The following is a 25,278-nucleotide window of genomic DNA, read 5'->3' as shown; positions in this document are numbered from 1 at the left end:
ATTAAAGAAAACTTAACTAATGGTTTCTGGAAATTCGTTGTCCAATAATGATGTTATAGATTATACCATTCATGAAACTTTAGAGGATTCCAAACCTAATTCACATGACTCAAACCACTCAATAACCAAACCGCAAATGAACGGTCGTTCTCGTCACATTCAACACTGTACGGGTACAAGAACTGAATATCTTGTGCCTTGACAAAAACACGTCTTCCAAAACATCGTCGAAAGAAACCTTAAGCACTCCTTTCTCTTTTTTTCATTGTTAAGGTGACCTGTTTCATCGATCTGACTCGTGTCTACTGTTATACTCTAATATTTTGAGTACATTACAAACATGTGTTTAGCTTTTTTATAATTTTTTTCTTTATTAATCTTGATACTATTATACTTCCATGCGAAGTATCCACGCTGACTTTTTAATGCGTTAACACACTTTAAAATTTACGCACTGGAAATCATTTCAGAGAGTTAATCATTGAAAACTTAGTAAAATAATTTTGGTCATTGAAAACAATATTTGATTTCAAAATAACGCAATAACACAGGAATTATAATATCTGTTCTGATTTGTTTCGAAACCATGAGCAATTCAGTAATTGTTTCTTGTGAATAGGATATTCTTTAGATATATTTTTCGTCTGAATGTAAACTCAGCGAAATTTCGTAAACACTGAGCTCACATAATAATATCAAATTACTGATTGAAAGACATCAGACATGTCTCTTTTGGTCTATTTATTAATAAAAATTATCTCAGTAACTAGCATGAAACTAAAGCTTTTAGTCGCAATTTTAGTTTGCTTCCTCTTTGCTTATCAACTATGATTTAGTTTGTCATTCTTCAGTCACAAAAATTACAAATTTGAAAGAAGAAATAAAGCTGTTTAATTAATCAATTGTAATTTTTTTCAAGAAAGAAGCGGAAAGGGAATTTTCAGGAGCTTGCCCTATTAGATGTAATGAAAAAAAAAAAAATCACACTCCTGTGAAAACAAAAACGATACAGGAAGTTACTTATTTACTAGTTTCTCATATTTCTTTCATCAAAATACAACCACAGTACACTCCCGATTATCCGCGGAATTGGGTGGCGCGGCCGCCGCGGATAATCCAAAAAAAGATAAAAATGGGTATAGCAAAAAAGAAAACAGTCATTCCAACTTTGAAAAATCGTTTTATGTACGATAAAACGTAAAATAAACAGCAGGAAATGTTTAACTAACGCTTAATATTTTAGTATATCACTCAAAACTAACCTAAAATGCATTTTCTTAATGAAAACAGAAAAGTGCTTTGTATTTACGAGAGGCGTCAAGGATACACAGAAAAATTAATACATATGTACTGTTTTAATACTATAATGTATTATGTAATTACAAAAGCATAACTATAAAACTGCACCTTTTTTGAAAAAATCAGTCAAAAAAAAAAAAAAAAAACTTTGTGCGGCAGGCGCGGATAATCCGCACCGCGGATAATCGGGAGTCTACTGTATCAGTTTTGTCGTAGGAGTGTTTATGAGGCAAAAATGGTTGTTTAATCACTATGCGGACATTTCATCTTCAACCTTTAGTAAAACAGGCTCCGTAACAAATTTTTTTGTTTTTTTCCTTGGTTGGAAATCTTTTTTTGGATTTATTTTGATCTAAATAAAATCCTAAGAGACATTTGAAATATTTCAAAGATTTGTGTTTTTCAAGTTAATTGCTACTAGGATTATAGCTATTATAACAAATAAAATTTTTAATTGCTGGAAGTGAAGACATTAAATTAATATTCAGTGATCCCATCTATGCTCAAGAATTTATTCGCGACCCCAAAAGGAAAGTGTAAATAGGAAAATAAGATAGACTAATGAGGTGTTATTTAACCCTAATGTTCATTTTGTATAGTATACCATACATACAACTTTATAAAAATATACTACCACTATAAAATAATTTTTAACTTAGTTTTATTAAACACATGACATTTCTAGACGTTTATTTATACTTCAAAAATAAAAATAGTAGTTTATCTGTATATAGGTAGCGTAAAGAAGCTACCTATATACATTTTTTTTGCTTTTTTTCAAAAAAGCAATCTTGCCACGATGAGGGTTAATAATAAACAAAATGAGAATTAATTAAATTTATTTAGAAATATTGTAATTACATCAAACATCAAATTATTAATAATTTGATTCTAATTGATGACTATTTTGACAAAGACTTTTTTATAATAATGGATGGCGTTCGAAATAATTTTTGCTTATTAATATTGGAGTCTAACAAAGGCCAGTCAAAGATATTTTTCACGGCATCATAAGTGGATATAAAATTAAATTAATAATGAATTAATTCAATTAAAATGTTATTTATATTTAGAAACATTTTTTTATATATCTAAAATGCTTCTAACAACTTAAAACATCCGTGACTTGAAAAATATGTCGATTATCGGCTTTCTCAAAGTTAATTATTCACACTTTTATCACTTAGATCGAAGGCACTGAATTCTTTCACACTAGATTAAAACGAGTTCAAAATGAACTCAGCACAGACGCATAAATGTTATTCCAGGAAAAATTTACTATAATTCCACTCCATTTCGATTAAACATAGATGTTGAAATAAAGGATAATGTTTTTTCTTTCAGACTGGATCTCTCCCGTTTTCAATATTTTGTCTTAACTTATCTAATCGGGAATTGCAAATAATATTGTTTACATTGAAACTAAGTATAAATTGTTCCATTGGTAGATATTAATTTTTTACTCTCTGAAACTAGAGCATAGTGTAAAGCTTTCTGTTTACATCAATAAATCCTATCTATTTGCCTATTTATTAGAATTCAAATACTATCCTGTTGCTTATTATATGAACTTATTTTTATCCTTCTCTTAATGAATGGCGAAATATGGTTTATGCGGCAATAAATCTCGCCATATTTTTCCAACCAAAATCTAATCCTACCATGACCAAGAAACCTCATCTCATACATGACATGCTATTTTAAAAATGATATTCTTTTAATATTATGATTAGTTATTTTGAAAGCCAATGTTTTAATTTTAAGCAATTGGAATATATTGGAATAAGATTAATTGTATTTTTCACGTTAATTAAGCCGGCGTTCTGGCCTGGGGGTAGCGCGTCTTTCCTGTGATCTGGGCGTCCCGGGTACGGGTATGGTTGTTCTTTACCCTGTGTTCTATCTATGAAATGTGTGAAAGAGACCCCCTTCCCCCCCCTGTAAAAAGGGAAGCGTATGAGTGTCATTTTCATATGAGCTAAAGTCAGACTTCTGCCCTCAGGTGCTCAGGGGTCTTTATCCTCAGAAGCTACCGCACCCCTCTTTCCCCGATTTTAACTTGGTTTGAATTGGTGTTCAATTCAAGGAGAATAAGCACCAACAACAACCAACAACAACGTTAATTAATTTTTATATTGTGATGTTTGTGCTAAAATTTTTTATTTAAGTGAAGGGAAAAACAAACTTTTTCTTTTAAAATGATATTTGATAACTTATAAGTGTGTGAAGGTTATTTTTGCACTGAAAGGTGTTTCAAGGTATATGATAATTGATATCAGTTTACCTGTCAGAAGCCGCAGCATAAATGTGATAAAATTGAAACATTGGGAATGTTTATCAACCTTTGAACAATAGTTTCTCAGAAGACTCAAGTTTTATTTATCGTGTTGTCAATGACATCGGTTTAGATTACTGAATTCTCACCGATTTGTTTGAAAATTAATGTGAATTTTGGAAATCGTTAATGTTTCATTCCGACGCAGTATTGGCGATAAAATATTTTTTTAATGTTTTGTTAGCGTTAAAGAAAATTTTATGACCCTAAATGCAAAAAGAAAATTCTAAAAATAAGATACGAACTAAAGCACATAACTTTTATTTTCTGATGATTTTTTTAAGCACAAAAAGACTTTATATCAAAAATTACTTAAATAACTTTTTTAATCTACCACGTTATTAAAACTGACTAACAAATATTAAATAATTTCTCCTAACCCCTTACAGAAGTTTAAAAGCTCACAATCACAAATTTTCAGGACAATCTGCATGGGGATTTAATTTTGTATAGGGTTAGAAGAAATTATTTGATACTTTTTAATCCGTTTTAAAAGCGTGGTATAATATTTTCTGCTTTTAAGTCTTGTATGTGTGAAATTACAAAACGATTTCAAACTAATTTCTCGATGAGCTAACTACCTGGAATGGCGCCACCTGTTGGTAGCGAACAGTTTTAAAGGATTGCAAATGTGTACCTAGAAGAGAAAAACAATCTATTAATATTTTCTATTATCACCCAATTCTAAACTTTATTTGAAGTTTCAAGTTTCTAGCTTATCGGAAAATTTGCATCCAAAAAATAAACAGGCAACGCTGAAAGATAATTAATAAAAACTTGTTAAAAAGAGACACCACAGTGACTTATTTCCTAATGGCTAAAAGAAGTTGAAATTAATTTTCTTGAAAGTGAACAGCTTTTCGGATTTTAACTTTGTCCTGGTTATAACAAAATGTGCCGATTTTGGATTTCTTTCCATTTTGATTAAAATGTACAATATTTGTTCCTACTTTGACTAAAATGTGCCAGATTTTCCTTGTTTTTACTTACCTAAAAATAACATTTTCGAAAAAATAAAGAGATAACTACATTTGAATTTCAGACAGATAGCTTCTGATGAATTTCAGTTGTCAAAACATAATTACCCAATTTTGATGAACAATGACAGCTAAGTTTATGGCTCCTTTGAATCTTATATAAAAACATGACAGCAATTAATATGTACGTTTTTTCTATAGATCAGTGTTCAGATGATTATACAATTCGGGGCAATGCCTTTATTTCTATCAGCTATGGCTTCACTCCATACTCTTCTACAAACACCCAGTATCTAGGGATTCCTGGTTGAATTTCAGAAAATCTTTAGTTTTTTGACGCCTTATTCCCGAAATAATAGATACAAAAATAAAATGCTTATCTGAGTCCAATCCTTTCACTTCAAGCTTATTTCAACCGAAACTCGGTGTCTGTTAAAATGGCAATGTACATTGGCAGGTGCAATTCCCGTTTTTCTGTTTAATGAATGATGTGTTCAATAATCGGTTATAATCAAAAGAGTGAATACGGCGAATAGCGGCTTTGTATGCATAATCTTTCGCTATCAGCAGCGAAAATGATTTTCATATCGTAAGCAGATATCTTAACTCTTCCCTGACCGGCAAATTTCCGCGTTTTTATTCTAACGTTATTCTCACTTTCCTCACATTATTTGCAGATTTCCTGTTCTGTTCTTATTATTATGAACAATTTGCAATTCATTTCTGGTTTTTAACACTGAATGACGCAACTTGTTTGAAATTAGTTAGTTGTTTTGCAGTTTATCTTATTTCCATGAAAAGTTGAACAAATTCAGTTGAAACAAATGTTACTTTAACCTGTAGTCATGTATTTTTTTTCTTTTATTGCGTTATTTTGGATAAAATTAAGATTTAAAATGTTTGTAATAATTGGTTAAATTTATTTCATGTAGACTTCTTACAAATATTCATTTGCAAATACAGAAATTATCTTCATAATCATAAACTAAGAATAGAGTGATCTAATTTCTAATACCGAGTAATCCTTTGCAAGTCGTAAGCTCTTCAAACAATAACTAAAATATACATGCTCACTATTAAGGAATTATTTTATTATACTTTGTTCTTTTACTTAATTTATTTCTGAGCAACTGTTTGGAATTGACATCAAAATATGAAATACCAGATTTTCTGAACTTCAGTTTCGGAATGATCTATTTGGGAGGTGGGGGGAGGGATTTAAAACGGGACAAAGAATCAAGAATCTGGACGTTTGGTCAATTTCTCATTAATACTGATAATAGAAAGATCCTTCATAAAACTGAAATGAATCAAAGGAATTACGATACTAAACTACCATTATTCAGTAAAGAAGTATGCTTTATTCTAAGTTTAATAAAATTTGTGAAGAATTCTTCAGATGAGGGTCACATTTGTAATTAGAATTATTTGCTTTCAAATGAAATAAAATTTTAAAAAATGAGATAATCTGCAAATTATGTTCAAAAAGCGATACAAATATAGGATATATATATATTTTTCAAATCTGATCTAAGAGTCAGAAACTTGGATCATACAATAACATCGTGTTAAGGTTTTCACTACCTAGTGTGTTCTTTCCATTTAAATCAATGCTTTTCGGCAGTGATGAAAAAAAATATTTTGTTACGATAATTCCCATTATTAAAAAAAAAAAATTTTTTTTTCTAGGCATCCTATATTAACTTTTATTTGTAAATATTTTGGAATCAAAGGCCTATATCTGTTGACCATTAGCAGGATTTCTGTTAAAGGAACGGTTCTTTCTACATTGATGTTTTTTTACAAATTTGGAATTTCCTAAGGGTTTTGTGGTTAGAAATAGTTAATGGATTTACACCATAATAATATTGAAGGGAATGTGGATTTCTGTGAAGAAAGTTATTACTCCCTAATTCGGAAAAATTTATCCCCCGTTAATGAAATCCTTTTTATCCGTTTTAAGGATTTGTGTGGGATTAAAAAAAAAAAACTGCATTTCTAAGTTGAAGTTAATGGAGTTGTTGAAGTTGAAGTTATGAAGCTAAAATTCTTATTAACCTAAATAATGCAGCATATTCTACAGCATTGTGTGATATTTATTATATTAAACAATATTATACAATACGATAAATATTATTAAATATTATTCAATATTTGTGCGCTGCTGTAGAAGGATGCTTCGTGAAATGTCGCTGTTAGATGTTTACTTTATTGCGCACATTTTTGTAGCCTCGTAGTTGCCTTAGTTTCGGAAATGGTGGATTGCGAGTCTCATACAGACCCCACTAAGATTATCAGTTGAACGCATTTCCGTTAATGTGGTGTGGAATTTTGGAGAAGAACAGGCGTAGGTATCGTTTTCGTCATATTATCACATTTCAAGATGACGAAGTTGGCCACAACATAACTCTTATATAACTTAACCAACGGAAGTGGTCTCCACAAAATTGTCTTGCATTCTCTCTTAAAAAGGTGTTATTACCCAAAAATCGTGGACCTTGGATATGGCAGAGGACGCCTTACACGGCATTAGCGTACAATAGTTGCGAAATATTCACCTTTGCGTGAATTTAGCGTTTTTATCTATCCATTAACATCTATCTTGTAATCCTTGGGGAGTTTTTTGGCGATTAATCCTTGGCATCTGGTTAATAGTCTCCGAAAATCGAATCTGTTCTTTGGATGCCTTATTTCCAACTGATTAAAACCAAAATTTGATTAAGAACTACAATTGTAGTCACAAAAATAGCATACCAAATTTGATATATTTAAGTCATTGCGTTTTTGAGCTATCGCGTTTACATGTTTCTGAAGGTATAGACCAACAGACATTCAACCTCTTATTGAAGCAGACAAAATTTGAGAGATGCCCACACAATACATGTTAAATATGTGTGCCAAATTTTATTCATCTAGCTTTCTTTATTTTGTCGTCATCTTGTTAACTTGTATTCAAGCAGCTGGACAAATTTATTTTCTCCGAACAGATATTGCTCAAAATTTGATAGAAATTTACGAATTGGGCATAAAAACCATATACTAAACTTCATCCGTTTAGCTGAGTTATCCTTGTCACTGAAAGACAAACTTAATGCTAAAAATGTGTTTTTCGAACTCGGAGAGGTCTAAAACGGGAAGATTCGCCAAAATTTCGAGCTCAAATTATTTGACAGTTACAATACTCTCCACTTCCTATACGAGAAAGTAAAAACGGAACATTAATCTGAGGTTCGATGCGAAAACCCAATTTGTGTGGGGTAATTAACGATAAAATGTCAGGGAAGCAATTAACGGCCTGGAGGATATTGATTGATGTGTATTGCATACCCATTTCCTCCGAGTCAAGATGTCGGACAAGTAATTAGGGATGTTTTCGCTCAGGCATTTTCATAAGACAGTGCAGGGATATCGGAGGTATGTGCTGCAGCTGCTTTTAATATATTTTATCATTTCTTTGGCATTTTAATAATAATCTAAGAGACATAAATCGGAAGTCTACGCCAGACTTAACTAAACTAAACGAAGAAGCGCGAATGCTATTTTGGGATGGGTGCTATAATATAGAACTGTGATCAGATGGTGAGGACCACATCTGAGTCTGTATTCCATTGTCAGATTTCGATTCCACACCATTCGAAGACTCTTGATGCTTGACTTTCGCTAAGGTAATATATAAAATAAATCTTTTATGAAATTGGATCTTAATGACCGAATCCAACCTCGTTGAACAGACTTCCTCTATCTCATCAAAACCTTTTGGGATTTGGCAACTAGTATTTATGCAACTCAAGGTGGATATTTCCCACAGTCTAAATTTCCATTTTGCAAAAACTTTGAAGTATTTCGATTTACAAACTTTCCTATCTTCTAAAAATTCGTAAATTAGATTCTATTTTCTGCTAATTTTTTCGGTTATTAATATTTGAGAAAGAAGCTTTCAAATTATTTCACAAGTCACTCTATTTATCATAATAATCCTAATATTTGATCCACAGTAATAAATGTAATTCTGTTATTTATTTAAACTCAATGTTGATTGAGTATCACTTCCTGGTAACTATTCTTCGAAAATGGGTGACTTCATTTTGGTTATATATAGTTAATGTGATAAATAATTAAATCGCATTGTTTTATTCTTCGTACAATAAATCATGATATTCGAGTAAGTCTCTTGTATCTTCTTACTGACTTCAAGGCCAGTTGCAGAAGTGAGATTTTTTTTTTTTTTTAAGAATAAAGTTAATGTTTCGGAACAAGTAAATTATGCGAAACCCTTTAAACATTGACTTTCTATGACTAATAATGTAAATTTTCTCCTTTCAGATGCTTTTTTTCGTAAAATTATTCGATAATTTTATTTAAAATTGTTTAAACTGGTAAATTTTATACGATTTATAATTTTAGTACATATTTTAACAAAATATAGTTTTGTAATATTTTTTAAGTAGAAAAATACAAATCCTTTAAAAATATATAAAATATGAAAAAAAAAATGCATAAATTTTCTTTCACTTGATTTTATACGCGAATACATGTAATATGCATATCAAATCAAAGGCAATGAAGGCTTTTATTCTCCCTATACCCTCATCAAAATGTTGTACCTTGGGCTAAACCGTAAACTCCACGCGTGTTCAGTATTTTATCTTCAGAGTTCCTCACATGAGGGTTTTGTGAACCGTAATATATTGAAAAAAATAATAAATTTGTCGTTTGAATTTTTAACACCTTGTTTTTCGAATGTTTAAAACCAAATTTACACCTAGAAGTACAATTTTAGCAAAATCACTTCTCAGATTTCATTTATCTTGCACCTTTGAATGATCGCATTTACATATGTACATACGAATATACAGAGTGACAGATGGTTTGACCCTTTTTAAAAAACCTTTACAGCTTAAAAGTTGATAGACTATATTTAAGATACTAAGACTGTGTACCAAATTTTATTTAACTAGATCTTTACGTTTAGTACTCGTATTTACATGGGTTCGAACAAAGTTCCTGTGCACAGATTTCGTTCAAAATTAGACAGAAATTTGCAAATTTGATGTGCAGACAGCATATCGAATTTTATCCGTCTAGTTATAATTTAACATTAGTAAAGAAGAAAATAGTAAAGCATACATTAACCTTCGCGTGCAAGTTGCTACCATCGTGTGCTATCTACCAACTGTTAATTCCAAAATAGAGCCAGAAAAGAAATTGTATTTTTCTTTACAGTACCAATGTTTCTTCACTATTGACGTTGCACAGCAACCGCTTTTTCAACAAAGAAAAGTTGCTGAAATCATTACTATGGCTGTAGTCATGCTTGAAAAGAGAAACACAACTTCTTGTATTTTAGATGGATATTCTGATAATGCACGCTATTAAAAATATAAAATATAAGAATGCTAATTTATTTGGAAAATAGCAAAATACTTAAATCTAAGTAATTAGCTGAAAATATTATTTAATTTTGTAAAACAAATTTTAAGTACTAATAAAATGCTCATCGTATCCAAAATTCTTACGTGCTGTATTTACAATAACTCGTGTTTAGAAGTTTTATTATTGGTAAAATTGTATGTCTTTTTAATCTCCTTTTACAAAAAGAATCTTGTTTTTTTAAGGAAAATTTTTAATTCTCAGTATCAATTTTACATATTATACTTATTACAATAAAATATATTCTTAATTCAAAGAATGCTTCTCAAAACATTTCCGAAGCATTACCATCTTTTTACCATAATTACAAAAAGATTAAAAAAAAAAAAGTTAGGACGCTGTAATACGACAGGAGCCTATATGCATTTCGTTTTTCCGGGTTTTCCAAACTGTGGGCTCTAATGGGGCCTCTGTGAGAGCTGGAAAACTAGCTTTGTGAAGGAGGACTTACGGCTGTCCATGTTAGATTTTTTAGTTGTTAGTTGTTAGATTTTTCAATATTAGCCTGTAAAAATTGTTCAAAAAGCCATTTTGCTTTGTAATATTTTCTTAAAAACTAGTAAGAATAAAATTACGTTTTTCTTGTTCATCATCAATAAAGGTTTCGCTTTCTTCTTTTATTTATTTAAGTATGATGGAACTTGGACTTTTGAAACCGTTTCATTCGTAGATAAAACCGTGGAATATATTTTCACCTGAAAGGAAATCGCTAATGAGTTCTTCTTTCACGAGGGATTTTTTTTTCTCCCTCGCGAGAACCCAGTATATTGGCTATACTGTGTGCTAAGCACTATTCCTTATTTTAAAAGAAAATGTTCTGTATAAGAATAACTCCAGCTACATAGTGCATTACAAAATGGATACACACGCACGCACGTACACACACGCGCGCACACACACGCGCGCACACACACGCGCGCACACACACACACACACACACACACACACACACACACACACACACACACACACTATAAGAAGTAAACCATAAAATTCTTTTAAAACCCATTGGGAAATAATTATAGTCACAATGTAAAAAGAGTAGAAAGCATTTTAAAGTTTATAAACTCATAATCCTAAAAATATTAAGAATCATATAAAGAATTTAAAAGCTGTATATAACCGAGCTTTTAAAAACATTAAGAAACACCCTGAAAATTTCAAAACTGTAAACATTTAATTTTAAAAACATCAAAAGACATTTAAAATATCAAATTCTTTAGAAAAACAAATTCTCGTTATATAAATTTTATAAAATATTCCTCTTAAATTTAACTAACACATTCTCAAATAAGCTTTTGACTCTAAGCGTTCCGAGTGTACAACAAAATGTATATACAGCTTAGTAGTATATCACCGCATGTATTACATTGACTTTATTCATTTTTAACTGAGGGCAAGTAATACCATTTTCTCCAAAAACAGAAATAATAACTAAAAAAAATCAGCGTTTAACCTTTTCTAGAGATACCAAATTCATCAGTCTTTGTATGAAATTATGTAGGTTGGGATAACTTCTGACAAGTTTTTCAATCAGACAAAAACTTAGACGCTTGAGTTCCTTATCTCATACAAAATGGTGTCTTGATTTTTTTTTCCTTACTTATTAATTAATAAGATTAATTAATTTAATTTACCTAATATGATAAATGAATCACTTTTATTAAGACAATTTCAATCTTAAAAATGCTTTAATATATCATGACTAGAAAAAAAAATGCCCTTTTATAGGGTTAAAAGAATATCGAAATAATGGGACCAAAATTAATTAATGTCAATATGATAATAAATTAAGAAATATATCGAAAAAATTTATATATCATTTTTAAACAAGGTAATAAATCCTATGGATTTTAAAAGAAAGAAAAAACAAGCATGTAGTTCCTTATCAACCAGCATTGTCAATGTAATTGCTGCTGCGTTAAAGCAATGTTATCGTTGAGAGTTGAAATATGAGCATTTTATCAGAATACGAAAGATTTTTAATACTATAATTGCAATGCAGACATATAGGGAATTCTGCAAGTAACAGAAAGCAGAGATTAGAAAATTTTAATCCATAACTTCTCATAGCAGCAGTTTTACTGATTACTTAGACTCCCTCTCATTTGCTAAAAGAAACTTTATGACCCCCTTTTTTTTATTGAAAAATGCCTCCTAATTTCTTGTGCAAAAGGAAAAGCTGAATAAGCTTGCCAGTTTTAAATAATTTTGGGGAGAGTAACTTAAAAATTTTTCTTTATCGTCGAATATTTGTCTTTTTGAAGTGGCATGTTATGGAAAGTATCTACTCATAAATGCACAGCTGTTCATTCAAAAAAGTTTTCCTGGAAAGACGTCTCACTTTCTTATTTAAATAAGCACATGTATGTGCAAAAATATATCGAAAAAACTTCTCGCTCCTTCTGCATGCAAAATAATGTTGAAAATTTAAGAATTTTATTGAAGAATAAAGGAATTTAATTTTATGCTTTCGTTAATTCCGAATTGTTAATAATTCCGTCTTCAATTATTAAAAATAATTCATTTATTAACAATAATTCCAAATTGTTAATAATTTCTTCTGATCATGGAATCTAAAAACCATGGATAAAAATATAAGCTTGGTTTCCATTTGTGTGCGAAATATTACTTAACAATCAAAGAGTTTATCTTTTAAATAATGATTCTTTAAATAATAAATTATCAATATGGAAATTAAATAATAGGATTATTTATCATGATTAATTACTCAAATTTTAACATTAATTTGTGTCATTTGTTTTTGCTTTACTTACTTGCATCTGATATTTCACTTATTGCGTTTTTTATTTAAAGGATTGGGCAGCAAGACTATGTGTAATGAGTGTGCAAGCTTCTGTGCATGCGCCCATGTTTGTTGTAGTCAGGGAGAGCTTGAATGTGATGTCTTTCCAATTGCCAATTCTTTTCCCTGGTGTCAGGTAACATTTATTTTGATATCCTTTTATCATTATTTAGACTGTTTCTAAATCCTTGATGCGAATTTAATGGCAGTAGAATACATCTAGATCCACACAAATTATCATACAACGCGTGGTCATATTTTGGACAGTGAAATAATGAAGCATAAAAGGGATGAAAATGAATAAAAGTCAATCTTTGATGATGAACATGCTTTAAAGAACAAAATAAAGAAACTGCGGAAAAGTATGGCAGTCAGTATAGCTATTTATTTCGTTATCGGAATGATCAGTATAAAGTAGCGAAAGCACCAAAATTTCTCAAACTTCAGCTGCTGTTGGGGAAATCTTGCTTGCAGGATCCACTTCAGAATCGTAAAGGAGATAATCTATATATCTCCAGAGAAATGACATTTTAGACAAGATATATTGACAATGTGCTGCCCACTTGTTGGGGGGCCCTTCCAGTTTAGAAAATATCCTACGGCCTTTCAGCGCTTGAAGTGCTACCATGCATTGTACATTAATTTGGGCTCATCAAGTTGTATTCTAATCTCTTTTAAACCTTTCAAGGTAGAATTTTAAAAAATACATTAATAGACTTGGATTGCACGTCAGATTTAAAAAAAAAAGTTTTGTATCATCCTACTATTGAGACATCTAATCCTTTTTGTTAAACACTAGCTTACAATATAACCTTGATCAGCATTTCGCAAGGGTCATTCATGTTTACTTCCAAACTGGTTATTTTGAACTTATTTTTTTTAATGAAGCATTTAACCAAAATTTCCCTTACTAAAATACTTTCCTTCTTAAAGCTAAAAATGCAATAAATAAAAATATTTTATTCACCAATATTTTATTATTAAACCATCTAAAATTTGAAGAGAAAAGTGATTGCATAGATTCATATTCGCATGACATAGTCCAGAGAAAAATTATGAAAAATTTTTTTACTCAAACAAGCATTGCGCTGAAAAGAAAATATTTAAGAATAGAAATCATGTTTTTAAACTATGAAACTGTGATTATAAATTAGAAATTTCGTTTCAAATAAATTAATGACTTTAGGGGACGATTTCCTCTTAGATGGCCTGCATATCACACGACTCGTTAAGGAATGAACGAACTCAAGAGCCTACAAATACGTTTGGTGAACAAATGTGAATACTCTGTTGGGAAAGAGTGTATTAATAATAATAATAAAAAAATAAGCATATTGACCGTAATATATACATGAAAATAAATACATACAGCGCTACTACTCGTTTTGGCGTTGTAATTTGTAATAATTACAGTGGATACATTTGAGATATACTTTATCTTCAAATAATCAAATACATATTATGAATGTTATTTTACATTACGTTTGTAAAATAAGACCGCTGTTAGAAATTTCCAGAGCTGAATATTTACATAATTCATTTTCAATATAGACGTAGATTTTATTTAGATATAGTTCGTTGAGAAATAAAAATTAAATGGCATATAATTTAAGCATTTACAATATGTTATGGAACTACAGTTTATTCTGGTTTGTTTGATTTTCTTCTGTCTTTACCATGATTTAACAAAATACAATAGGTTAAATCACGATGCCTTAAACCTTTTTTTCTCTCGTAATTCCTCTTCAAATTGGGGAAAAAAAAGGGGGAGGGAATCTCACCACCCAGATTCGTTCAAAAACATTTGTGACTAAGTAAGAAAATAAAAACGAAACTTTAATAAATGTCTCTCATTTAACTTTTATTATAATTATTTCTCAAAATTATTCTTTCGTCTTAACATACACATCTTGAAATTAAATCAGTTTTATAGCAAATTTGCTTTACTCAAGTATTAATTAATGTAAATAGATGAAGCATTTTTTCCTAACTGAAACAACTGACAAAATGCAGCTGCACAAAGCCAGCTGCTTGTCATGCAAAGAGAAAGCTTTCTGAATGATTTGTATATCGATGTAGGTAGATAGTTTATCGATTGTGCACAAATAAGAATAAAAACGAAATTGATTTCATTTCAAATGTAGCATGATAATATGAATTTTTAAAAAGAAAGACTAAAGGAGATGAAACTTTCAGTTCCTTATATTTTTTTTTAAAATTATGATTTAATTGAAAAATTGTTTCATTTCTGAAAAGATCTATCAGGAAATAATCTTCTGTTGTTGTTTATTTCGAATAAAATCAATAAAAAAAATGTTTTCTTTATTTGAAAACTTTCATATTATGAGATCTAACATGTGGCAAAAAATTATAAAAAATGGCGCTTCAGTATACTAGAACAACAGCTGTTTTATCTCTGAATTGGCAAACATTGTCATTAAAACACGAAATATGTTGAGTGGATCTTCATATATCTCAGTAGTTTCAGCTTCCAGCTGATTAGATGACATAAAATCTCACGTCTGGGCTTCAACGACTTTCGGCGCCCAGTTAACTTTCTGGTAATTAAAGATAGTCACGCAAATATTTCCCATTGCTTAAATTAAGTCAGAATTCTATCAAAACAAATCCTCATGAGTTTTCAGCTAAGAAAAACGTAAAAATACTAATAAAATAATAAACATTATTGAAATTGGATTAATAATATTAAAAGCAACTTCAGCATTCGAAAGCAAAATTTAAAAAAGTTTTAAACTTTTATGTACAGAAATATTGAAAATTGTTGTGAAGGGTTGGTTACATCAGGCAATATATTATTTTAGAGTTAAAAAGTACGAGGGGATGTATTTGGAGATAAATGAAAGAAAAATATACTGGAAATTCGAAGCCGATTTTTGTTTAATTTTTCATTAGAACTTAAATATGCAGTTTACTATAAAAGTAACGATTTGTTAAAAATAAATTCTAAATATTTTAATTTTGATTGAAAAGGATTCAAACGATATATCAATCCGCGAATCTGAAGTCATTAGATAAAAAGTCAGTCACTATTATTTATTGACAATATGGATATCGTGATTGGAGAATTGCAAGTTCGGGATTGATTCCATCAGAATAACTGCTGTTATGAGTGTCATTTGCATATTGAATCAAAACGTTAAATATTTGTTAAGGATCAAATGCCCTCATGATGTAGTGAATGGAATCTTAGTTCAGAATCTTCGTCATTGTTATCTAACGCATGGGACCCAGTCATAATATTTCAAATAAAATGAAAAGCTAATAAAAACAAGATTGTAATGCAATATATATATATATATATATAATATATATAATATAGTAGAAAAAACGTATATTACCCAACAAAAGGAACCTTGTTAAAATTTTGCATTATAAGATTTTTTAAAAACTCAAATCTGATTCAAATTTATGTTTTAGACATTACATTTATTAATCCGGTTATCCTGGATGGATGCATCAAGTCGAGACGCTTCTTTTTACCTTGCAAATAATGCCTATATACGGCAGTAGAGAAACAATGAGCTTTATCATGAACTTTTTTAAAATCTGGGTTGCTTTTGATTGTATAATTACCAACGTTTACTTTATTTATTTTGACCTCGTACGTTTGACAAGATAATTGCTTTTTCTTGTTATTCTGTTGAGCAGGAAGTTATGCACATTTTTCTTTTTGAAATTAAATTTTCACCCTAAATTTTTGTTTAAAAATTTAAACGTAACTAATTATTTAAGGGTTTTCCAAATGAAACTGTTATTTTAACTTTAAATGTTTGTTCATAAGAGAGAACGTTTGCAATACAGGATAACTTTTGTGTAAAGAAATTAATTGTGGATTTATAAAATCATTGACAATGCTGAAAGTATCTGCCAAAGCTGTCTAACTGTGAATGCGATAGCTCAAAAATGCTTTGAGCTAGAAAGATGAAACTTGGTATATGAAGTTAACACCAAATTTATAAATTTCTGTCAAATTTCAAATGAAAACCATTCGGAGAAAATCTGTCTGTATGATTGTCTGTGTATGTCTGTATGATAAGTGAGCACGATCAATACGAAACGTAAAATCTAGATAGATAAAATTTAGTGCACATATTTAGCATCTAAAATGTAGATTCATTTCAAATTTCCAACTATATTCGTTAAAGGCTCATTGTGTGAAAATTCGTACTTTTGCCTACTTGTAAAGGTAATAATTAAAATAATAATAATAATAATTAATAAATAAATAAAACTTCGTTACTTTTATTAGATCGCAAATTTGGTATGCGATCCTGTGACTACTATTATAGTTCTATGCAAAATTTAGGTTTCAACCAATAGGAAAAAAGCGTCCAAAATACATATTCGATTTTCGAGACTTTGTGTATTAACCGCATGCTTGGAATGAATCGCCAAAGATCACATGATAATTCTTAATTATTGTTCACCAATGGCACGCAACGCATTCGTGGCCTTACGCAAGGTATATAATGTAAGATGAGAGGAGATGATGCCTTTATTAAAGAGCACGCGAGAAAGTTGTGGAAGACCTCCCCCGTTGTTAAATACACTGATATAAATTCATTTTTGCAAGATTTCAAATTCATGATTTTGGGCCATTGGCCGAAATAAAAGTTTTGAAATAGGTATTTATGCAGCCGTTTTCTTGACATTTTGGCGATATCCAATGATGATGTCGTGTCCGCGTTACCACGGAAAGGGGGTGTAGTAGCTTCTGAGGGTAAAGACCCCGGAGCACCCGAGGGCAGAAGTCTGACTTCTAGCTCATATGAAGATGAAACACACATTCACTTGCACAACCCCTTTTTACAATGGGGCATATTCACACACCTCACAGATAGAACACAGATGGAAAACAACCATGCCCGAACCGTTATTCGAACCCGGGACGCCCAGATCACGGGGAAGATGCGCTACCCCTATGTCAGGACACCGGCGACGATATCCAATAATAAATGGAATGGAAACCCACACTGATCCAGCGAAATACAGATCATCCGATGGAATGCAATAGCAAATGCCATTATGTTATTACATTAGGAACGGATGACAACATTACTCATACAGTTTTTATGCTATCAAGATGAGGCATTCCTACAATCCTTTCATCCTTTACAAATTATGTTGAGAACCGTTGCTCTCTTAGTTCCAAAATGGCATCGGTCTCTTACTCTTATTTTTTCGATGTGTTTACCTCATTTGGTTAGAAGATAAAAAGTAATTTTTATATCATGACCAATGCTATTGAAAGTATGTGAGATCATGATTATCTCGTTGCGAGACTGATAGTTTTAGGTGGATACAATAGCTCGGACTCAGTTTACCACGCTGACCTAGATTAGAAATGTGGTGTAGAATGCCGGCTGAATATTGTTTTTTTATCAACTAAAAAAAAATACTTAGTTTAACTTCGAATCGAAATTTTATATAATATTTCTTTTTATCTGTTGCAGTTTAGATCGCTAAGATGGCAACCGTCACAAGAAGTAAAATATTAACAAAATACTAATCATCTCGCAAACTCTTTATAATGCTGAATAAAAATATCTTAACTGTTTTAAAGTTTATTACGAAACCGTCATCATATTTGTAAGTAAATATTATTTAATCATCATTATACTTCTGAATATTTCATTAAATCTTGTAAATTGAATATTTGTCGTTATTAAGACTTTCTATAGCACGACCAAATCTCGTTAAACCATTATTTCAATGAGCGTTTTGTTAAATTGCCACGCAACGCTAGTAGCTACTTGTAGCCTAGAAACTGCCCTGCCGACTCCGCGTGATAATTTGTAATATCTGTTGTCACTAGTAACCACAATCCTAGGGAAAACGTTAGCTTACAAAAATGCTCTGCCTTTATTATGTCGTCTGTGAATTAATGTGGGATCGACCTTAGAGACGTTGAAAAAATTAAATGTTTCTTTTAAATTAAATAAATCGTTTTTCATAGATCAGCTCTTCGAGAATAAGGTTCATAATATAAACAGCATTGTTAAAAATTTTTCCCCAATGCTGTTCTCAATGTATTAATTACTCTTCTTTGAATACATGATTAATTGCCTCATAAATTCGTATACCTCTGATTGCGAAATTAGAATTTATGTTCCTAGCATATCATTTTAAAAAAAAATGATACATAATGCTTGGTACAATGATACTTGGTGCTACATAAACGATAGGAATTTGGATTACATTTTGCAGTATTTATTGTATATTGTCAGTTAACAGACAATACCACCTATTTTAATTTTTAAAACTTGTAACAGGAAGAAAAGATTTTCATAACCAATAAAGAATAGTTCTAGCTTTATTTCATATCACACAAACTCTCGGTCTCATTTTCATATCAGATGTATTCGTTATTGGTTGCATGAGCTTTTTTCTTCCTCGCCGAATTTTGAAAATTAATTTGAAATGGAGTTGCTTTTAAAACGACGATATAATTTCCTGTATAATTTGTTCTATTTCGTAATATTTTTGTGAATAAATGCAGATTTACTGGCAAAAAGCATTTATTAATATTTTGCATAAAAGGCATTTTGTACTATTTTGTGAAATAAACATATGTTTTGTCATCAAAATGCGTTATATATTATTTAGTGTAATAAATTGATAATATGACCAGGATGATTTTTTTAAATAATTAAATTTTGCAAATGCAGCGTTTTCGTCATTATGGCTTTCTTTTGGTCTGATATTTTTCAGATTACTTAAAGTCTATTTTAATGCATTTTCCTTGAAGAATTTACTTTGAAACAACATATGATGTAATTATAGATTTTATGACCTGGTATTTGCGAAATACTAGCTTCATTTGCTGTAGTTCAATTTATTTAAACACTAAATTGAAATCCAAATAATTTCTTGCATATGAGGCATTTTCACCATTTTGTGTTGTTAAACTGACATTTGAAAAGAGTATGATACTTTTTAAATGCCATTTTTTCAAATTCTTGTGAATTTTCTGTTCCTTTGACATTATGGCGTTTAACATAAATATTATGACATATGTGAGACATTATGGCGTTTAACATATATATTATGACATATGTGAGACATTATGGCGTTTAACATATATATTATGACATATGTGAGACATTATGGCGTTTAAACAGCACTAGTACATAGAGAAATTTTTCTCATTTTTTTTTTTCAGCCCTTACTACGACACTTGTCGGACACTGTGTCCATTAGCTAACTACAATGAAACAACTATAAGTCCTGGTCCACAGAATATTTCCATCGAAATATCGACGAGTAGTAACATTTTCCTCGATTTTGATTTCCTTCTTTCTCAAGAGACTGGATTTATCCTTACGTAAGTTGAATCAATTATTATAATTTTTTTAACACGTTGACTGCCGTGTCATTCACATTCGCGTTGCAGCAAAAGTTCTCAGTCAGTGTAGTGTTTGATTCGAGTAGACCTATGTTTAGTTTATACCTTCTTGTTTTAAGTTGCCCAGCACGTGAAGTGCCTGTGATTCATACATTCTATTTAATTAAATATTTTCTTTCTGCAATTAGAGAGCAAATAAATATCTTATTAGATGGTGGTTTAAATCACGGGTATCAATCAGGGAAGCGAATGTGTTAATAAAACGGAACAGAATGGGGTCGTTGAATGAAATTAATAATTTAAAAAGTCAAATATTTTTTTAAGTAAGGATTTTAACATTCTAAGAAACCATAATTTTTTTTTTCCATTCTTAACCGTATGGCTGACATGAAAACTATCGCTCTTCTTATCACTCAAATGCTTGTTTCTTTCTAAAAACGTAATATTTGTAATATAATTAGACGAATACTGTCATTAAATTTCCTCCATATGCACATAAATTCGCATATTTAGTCATATAAAAAAAAAATTTAGCATTCAAATACTAGATTTATTACTGCAACACGGACGCACCCAAAGACATGCTTTTTTTGCTTCTGTTCGTTCCGATGTTTTCTTCTGGAAAACGAATCGAGCATTATATTGAAAAAATTGTCATATTACAATCAACAGTGATTTTCTTTCTGCATTTTCCCTGCAAGAGCCCATTCTTGTTCATTTTCGGAGAAATATGCGCAAATATGGTTCCCTATCTGGGATAAATTATTTTTCTAAATTTCATTAATGATTTATTTTTGTTGAAAGTCTTGAAACATAATTTAGCATCTGAGTGATTAAAAATAAAATAGAGTAATTATATAATATGAAAAAAATTATACTGTCTGGAGAAAATTATTTTAAATTTACTTTATATTCCTTTAATAGGAAGGATTCTGAAGTGAACGTGACTATAACTCCATCCAAACCTTGGGTAATGCAGTACAGCATGGAAGAAAGTCTTCGAGCAGTTAGAATTGAAGCAACTTCGGATGATCCTGGTTGCATGGTCTTAGCAATACAAGACATAGTTGTGAGTTGACACAGCTTTCATTTGAGCTTGCTATTTTTACGAAGAAAAATTATCTGCAATGAATTTGTAAACTGTTATTTTTTTAAACTTTATTTATTTATTTTTTGTAAAACATTCTTTGATTCAGAGTATGTAAAATACTTCAAAAATTATTTAAATTATAGTATTATTTACTTCGATCAATTTTATATGTTAAAAATATTTATATTTGTATAATATTAGAAAACGTACCTGCATAAAGGAGTTATCTTTTTAACAAAATCTCGGGTATTGTCAGATTAACAGATTAAGTAACGAAAATTGTAGAGCACTGGCAGATTGCTCATAATGTTCACGAAGCTCAAATAAAAACTTATCGTTAAAATAATAATGAAACAAGTAATTGTCCACTAACAGAAAACATGTAATGCAAATACAAAATAAAAATGAGGTTGAAAAAAATATTAGCAGTAACCTTCAATGAATCAATATAAATATAAACTTATAGGTCTTGTAGACCTCAGCTCATTAACCTTTGCTACAATCCAACGAAAAAAAGGCAAAAGAACTTGCCTAATTTGCTTAACGCCAAAAGAGAAACTGGTATTTTCTCTTCTGATAATGACGCAAACTAAAGAATTTATTTTTAACACTCAACATTATAGATTTTGCTGGGTGGTTCTATTATAGATGAAATCTTTTTGATTGATATAATGTTTTAACGATAGTATATTTATTTCAAAATGTCTTATTTAAACTGATATAATTCAACTTTCTTTTCCTTAAAATTATTCCATTCTCTTTCCATTCATATTTCATAATTATATTTGAATTTTTTTTAATTGCAGTGCCCTATTCATGATTCATTAGAATTGGTGGAACCTCAAGGGTATTATCAAACTCTACTACATCGTTCTGGTATATCAATTTCGGTAAGTTCTTTGAAACTGCTAATGCACTTTTGTAATTCTTATTTTTAAATTACAATATTAACTGTATCGATCATTTTCATTCTTTAAAAAAATTACATTTGTATAATATTTTATATTAGAAGCTGTACCTGTATTGACGAGCTGTTATGCTTTTAATATCTTTTTAATGCATATGAAAATCTTTTCTGTATGTAATGTTGTCTGTGAAGTCTTTTATCAGTCAGAAATATCTACATTTTAATCATTAATATTCAATTTTTTTTTACAAATATCTGCTTTTATTTATGTTTACAATTTTTGCTGGGAAATACCTTTTAATTGCATGCCACTTTCTCATAACTGGTTAATTAGTTCTTACGTTGTTTGGAAACCGTATTAAGTGAAACTGTCCCTCATAATTCACTCAAAATAGCGGAAAAATTCTCTAGGTTCTCTGGCATAACTCAATCAAAATTTGAATTATATGAAAAATTGAATATAAAAAAAATGTTGTCCAAATGCCATATTGCGGGCTGACACCTTGCTATTAAAATCCCGAAGTTTACTGATGTGCGTCTTTCACTAAATAGTGTGGAAATGAATATTCATTTGACATTCAAAAATCTTGCAAATAATACGATTGTTACTTTCTATTTTTTCCAATGAAATATTCAGATTTCGGTGAGTTATGCAATTGCTAACTTCCTTCAATGTTCACTCATTTTTCATCTTGTTTGTAATTACGTAATGTCTTGTCCAACAAAATTGAGTCATTTCTAAACCAGTTGAGAAGCAATGCTACTACTTCCTTACAATGCCGTTTGGCTTTTCCATGAATTATTTTATGAAAGTACCAAAAGAAAAATAAATATAATACGCAATTCATTTCAGTCCCTAGTTTTTTCTGTTTTCTATAATTCCATTTCATGTGTTTTTCAGAAAAAAACATTTAACAAAGGACAACAATACGTGATTTTAATGTTAAAACCTACGGACACTTCTTGTCTCGAAGAGAGTAATTCTGGTAAGTTCCGAGATTATTACTTCTTTCATTGTGGTTTCCTTATCATGTGCCAGTTTCATTTCATTCATTTTTTACAGGTTATGGAAATCGGGAAAAGCAGGTTACACTTCAAGTTGTTCCTGCAATTACAGGTATGAATACTTTATGAGATTGAGGTTTTTGTTATCAAAATTACACTGGACTCTCATACAAGGCAGGGAAAACGTATTTGCACGGGAGATAGGTAATCGTTCTATATAAAACAAGCATAATCGGAAGGAATTCATAAAAATGTAAACAGGTCTTTAATTTCTAACCGGCTATATTGCTAGCTAGATATTACTTTTATAAAGCTGACAGCTTATTTGTTAATATTTAAACCTTTTCTTTTTTAGACAAAAAATCGAATCTGTGAAAAAGATAAATATATTAAGCGTAATACGAGAATATTTATCGCGTGTATAAGAATTACTCTAAATTTTTTTTCGTCGTGTTATGCGAATTCACATTATGAGGGGACGTGTTATATTCGAGTCCTATATACAGCGATATATAGCGTTTGAAGTCCTAAATGGCCAGGTGGCAGAAAGTTTTCCTAGTCAGAAGTGTGCGATTTTGCCAATCCGAACATATGTTTCCACCTGCCACAGAAATCCCCCCCCCTCATCTGTACAAATCAATCACCTGTGTCAATAAACAGTCATTTACTTCTGAGCAATGTAAAATTGCTTTCACTTTTCATATCTTTCACCATCGCCATTTCGTAGGCCAGACATCTTGGCTAAAAAGGGGAAAAGAAAGAAAAAAAAATTGTTCCGGTCTCTGCAACTTTTGGCATTATGCGCCTACAATTGATTAATAAATCCCTAAGATGTAAACGGAATTAGATGAAAAATACCATCAAAAAGGTGCCCATTAACTGCCTTAATTTAAACTGTTGGTGTAACTTTTACAGACATAGAGGCATAGACAGAAATACTCAGAGTATCTTTACGCACACTTACAGCTTTTTCGATTTCTGTTAGTTTTTTTTTTAATTAAATTTCTAGGGTTTTCTATCTAGAATTGTATCTAGCATCTAGAGTTTTTTTTAAATTAAAATTCTTTTCCTTTTTTGAATAAACTGATAAAAGTATTTTAGCGATTTTTTTTATATTATGTGGTTATAATATTTTATTTGGCTATATAATTAAATATTTTAAACACTTTTCCTGAAATTTAGATGCCGAGTACTATGAAGCTGTATTTGGAGCATTTGGCTTTTATGTTCTCATATATATATTTTCTTTCATCATTTGTATCTTCCTTTTCGTTAGGTAAGTTTATTGGCTCTTTTCTCCCCTTACATATTTAACAGTTGAATGATGTATATGTGTGTGGAGACGCTTTCTACCATGTAACCTTTACAGGGAAGGGACAATACAAATATTTGTTACAAATTAAAAAGTGTCTGAAAATTCAGAGTAATGCTGAGATAACTAACTTGACCATAAAATAAATCCTAATCATTATTTTAAAGTCAGAAAGAGCATTAATTGGGTTCTATCGCTTGATCCTAAAATTTACAAAAGAGGTTTTTAAGTACATTGTTTATTCTTGAGTGGTCACGATACAGCTACGATAATTTCCTTTGTTCAGAACAAATAAATTTTGTTTTATTTTTTTTTGTGTGTGTGTTTATAAAAAAGAATGCAAGTTTCAAAAATTAACATGTTCATAAGTTAATTTTGTGATCGGTTCATTGTTATTTTGTGAAGAATTAAAATGTCCATTTTGCTTAGTGTAAAAATTAACTATATTTATTTATAAAATTTTGTAATTCATGGCAATCATACAATTTTTCTTTAAAAAATTATTACTGAATATACTAAATTTATTTGTCCAATTAATATAATTACAGAACATTTATAAATACTATACAATTATAAATACATCTTTTTACATGAATTACTTGTGAAATATTTTTTAAATTTGCTTTATGTGTTAATTCGAAATATTTTATTCAGATTCTTTAATACGAATTGTTAAGTTAGAATTATATTTATTAGTATTACACTGAATATATCAAAGAATTATGTTCATTCAACAATATCTATTATTCTA

The 25,278-nt window shown here is 30.1% G+C and overlaps 1 protein-coding gene across 4 annotated transcripts in view; it reads left to right on the top strand.

The window, feature by feature from the left end:
- LOC129958564 (SID1 transmembrane family member 1-like) overlaps window positions 1-25,278 on the top strand; it is an 86,692-nt gene that overhangs the window by 33,550 nt on the left and 27,864 nt on the right. For all 4 annotated transcript variants that reach the window (XM_056071114.1, XM_056071117.1, XM_056071115.1 and 1 more), the window contains 7 exons: window positions 12,859-12,983; window positions 20,031-20,192; window positions 21,138-21,282; window positions 22,110-22,193; window positions 23,112-23,196; window positions 23,274-23,327; window positions 24,398-24,491. In XM_056071114.1, the coding sequence (XP_055927089.1) occupies window positions 12,859-12,983; window positions 20,031-20,192; window positions 21,138-21,282; window positions 22,110-22,193; window positions 23,112-23,196; window positions 23,274-23,327; window positions 24,398-24,491 (749 nt within the window). The remainder of the gene's footprint in view (window positions 1-12,858; window positions 12,984-20,030; window positions 20,193-21,137; window positions 21,283-22,109; window positions 22,194-23,111; window positions 23,197-23,273; window positions 23,328-24,397; window positions 24,492-25,278) is intronic.

This window comes from Argiope bruennichi, chromosome X1 (assembly GCF_947563725.1).
Source record: "Argiope bruennichi chromosome X1, qqArgBrue1.1, whole genome shotgun sequence".
Classification (NCBI taxonomy): domain Eukaryota; kingdom Metazoa; phylum Arthropoda; class Arachnida; order Araneae; family Araneidae; genus Argiope; species Argiope bruennichi.
The sequence above is the reverse complement of the archived record's forward strand: the minus strand, read 5'-3'. Positions and strand labels throughout refer to the sequence as shown.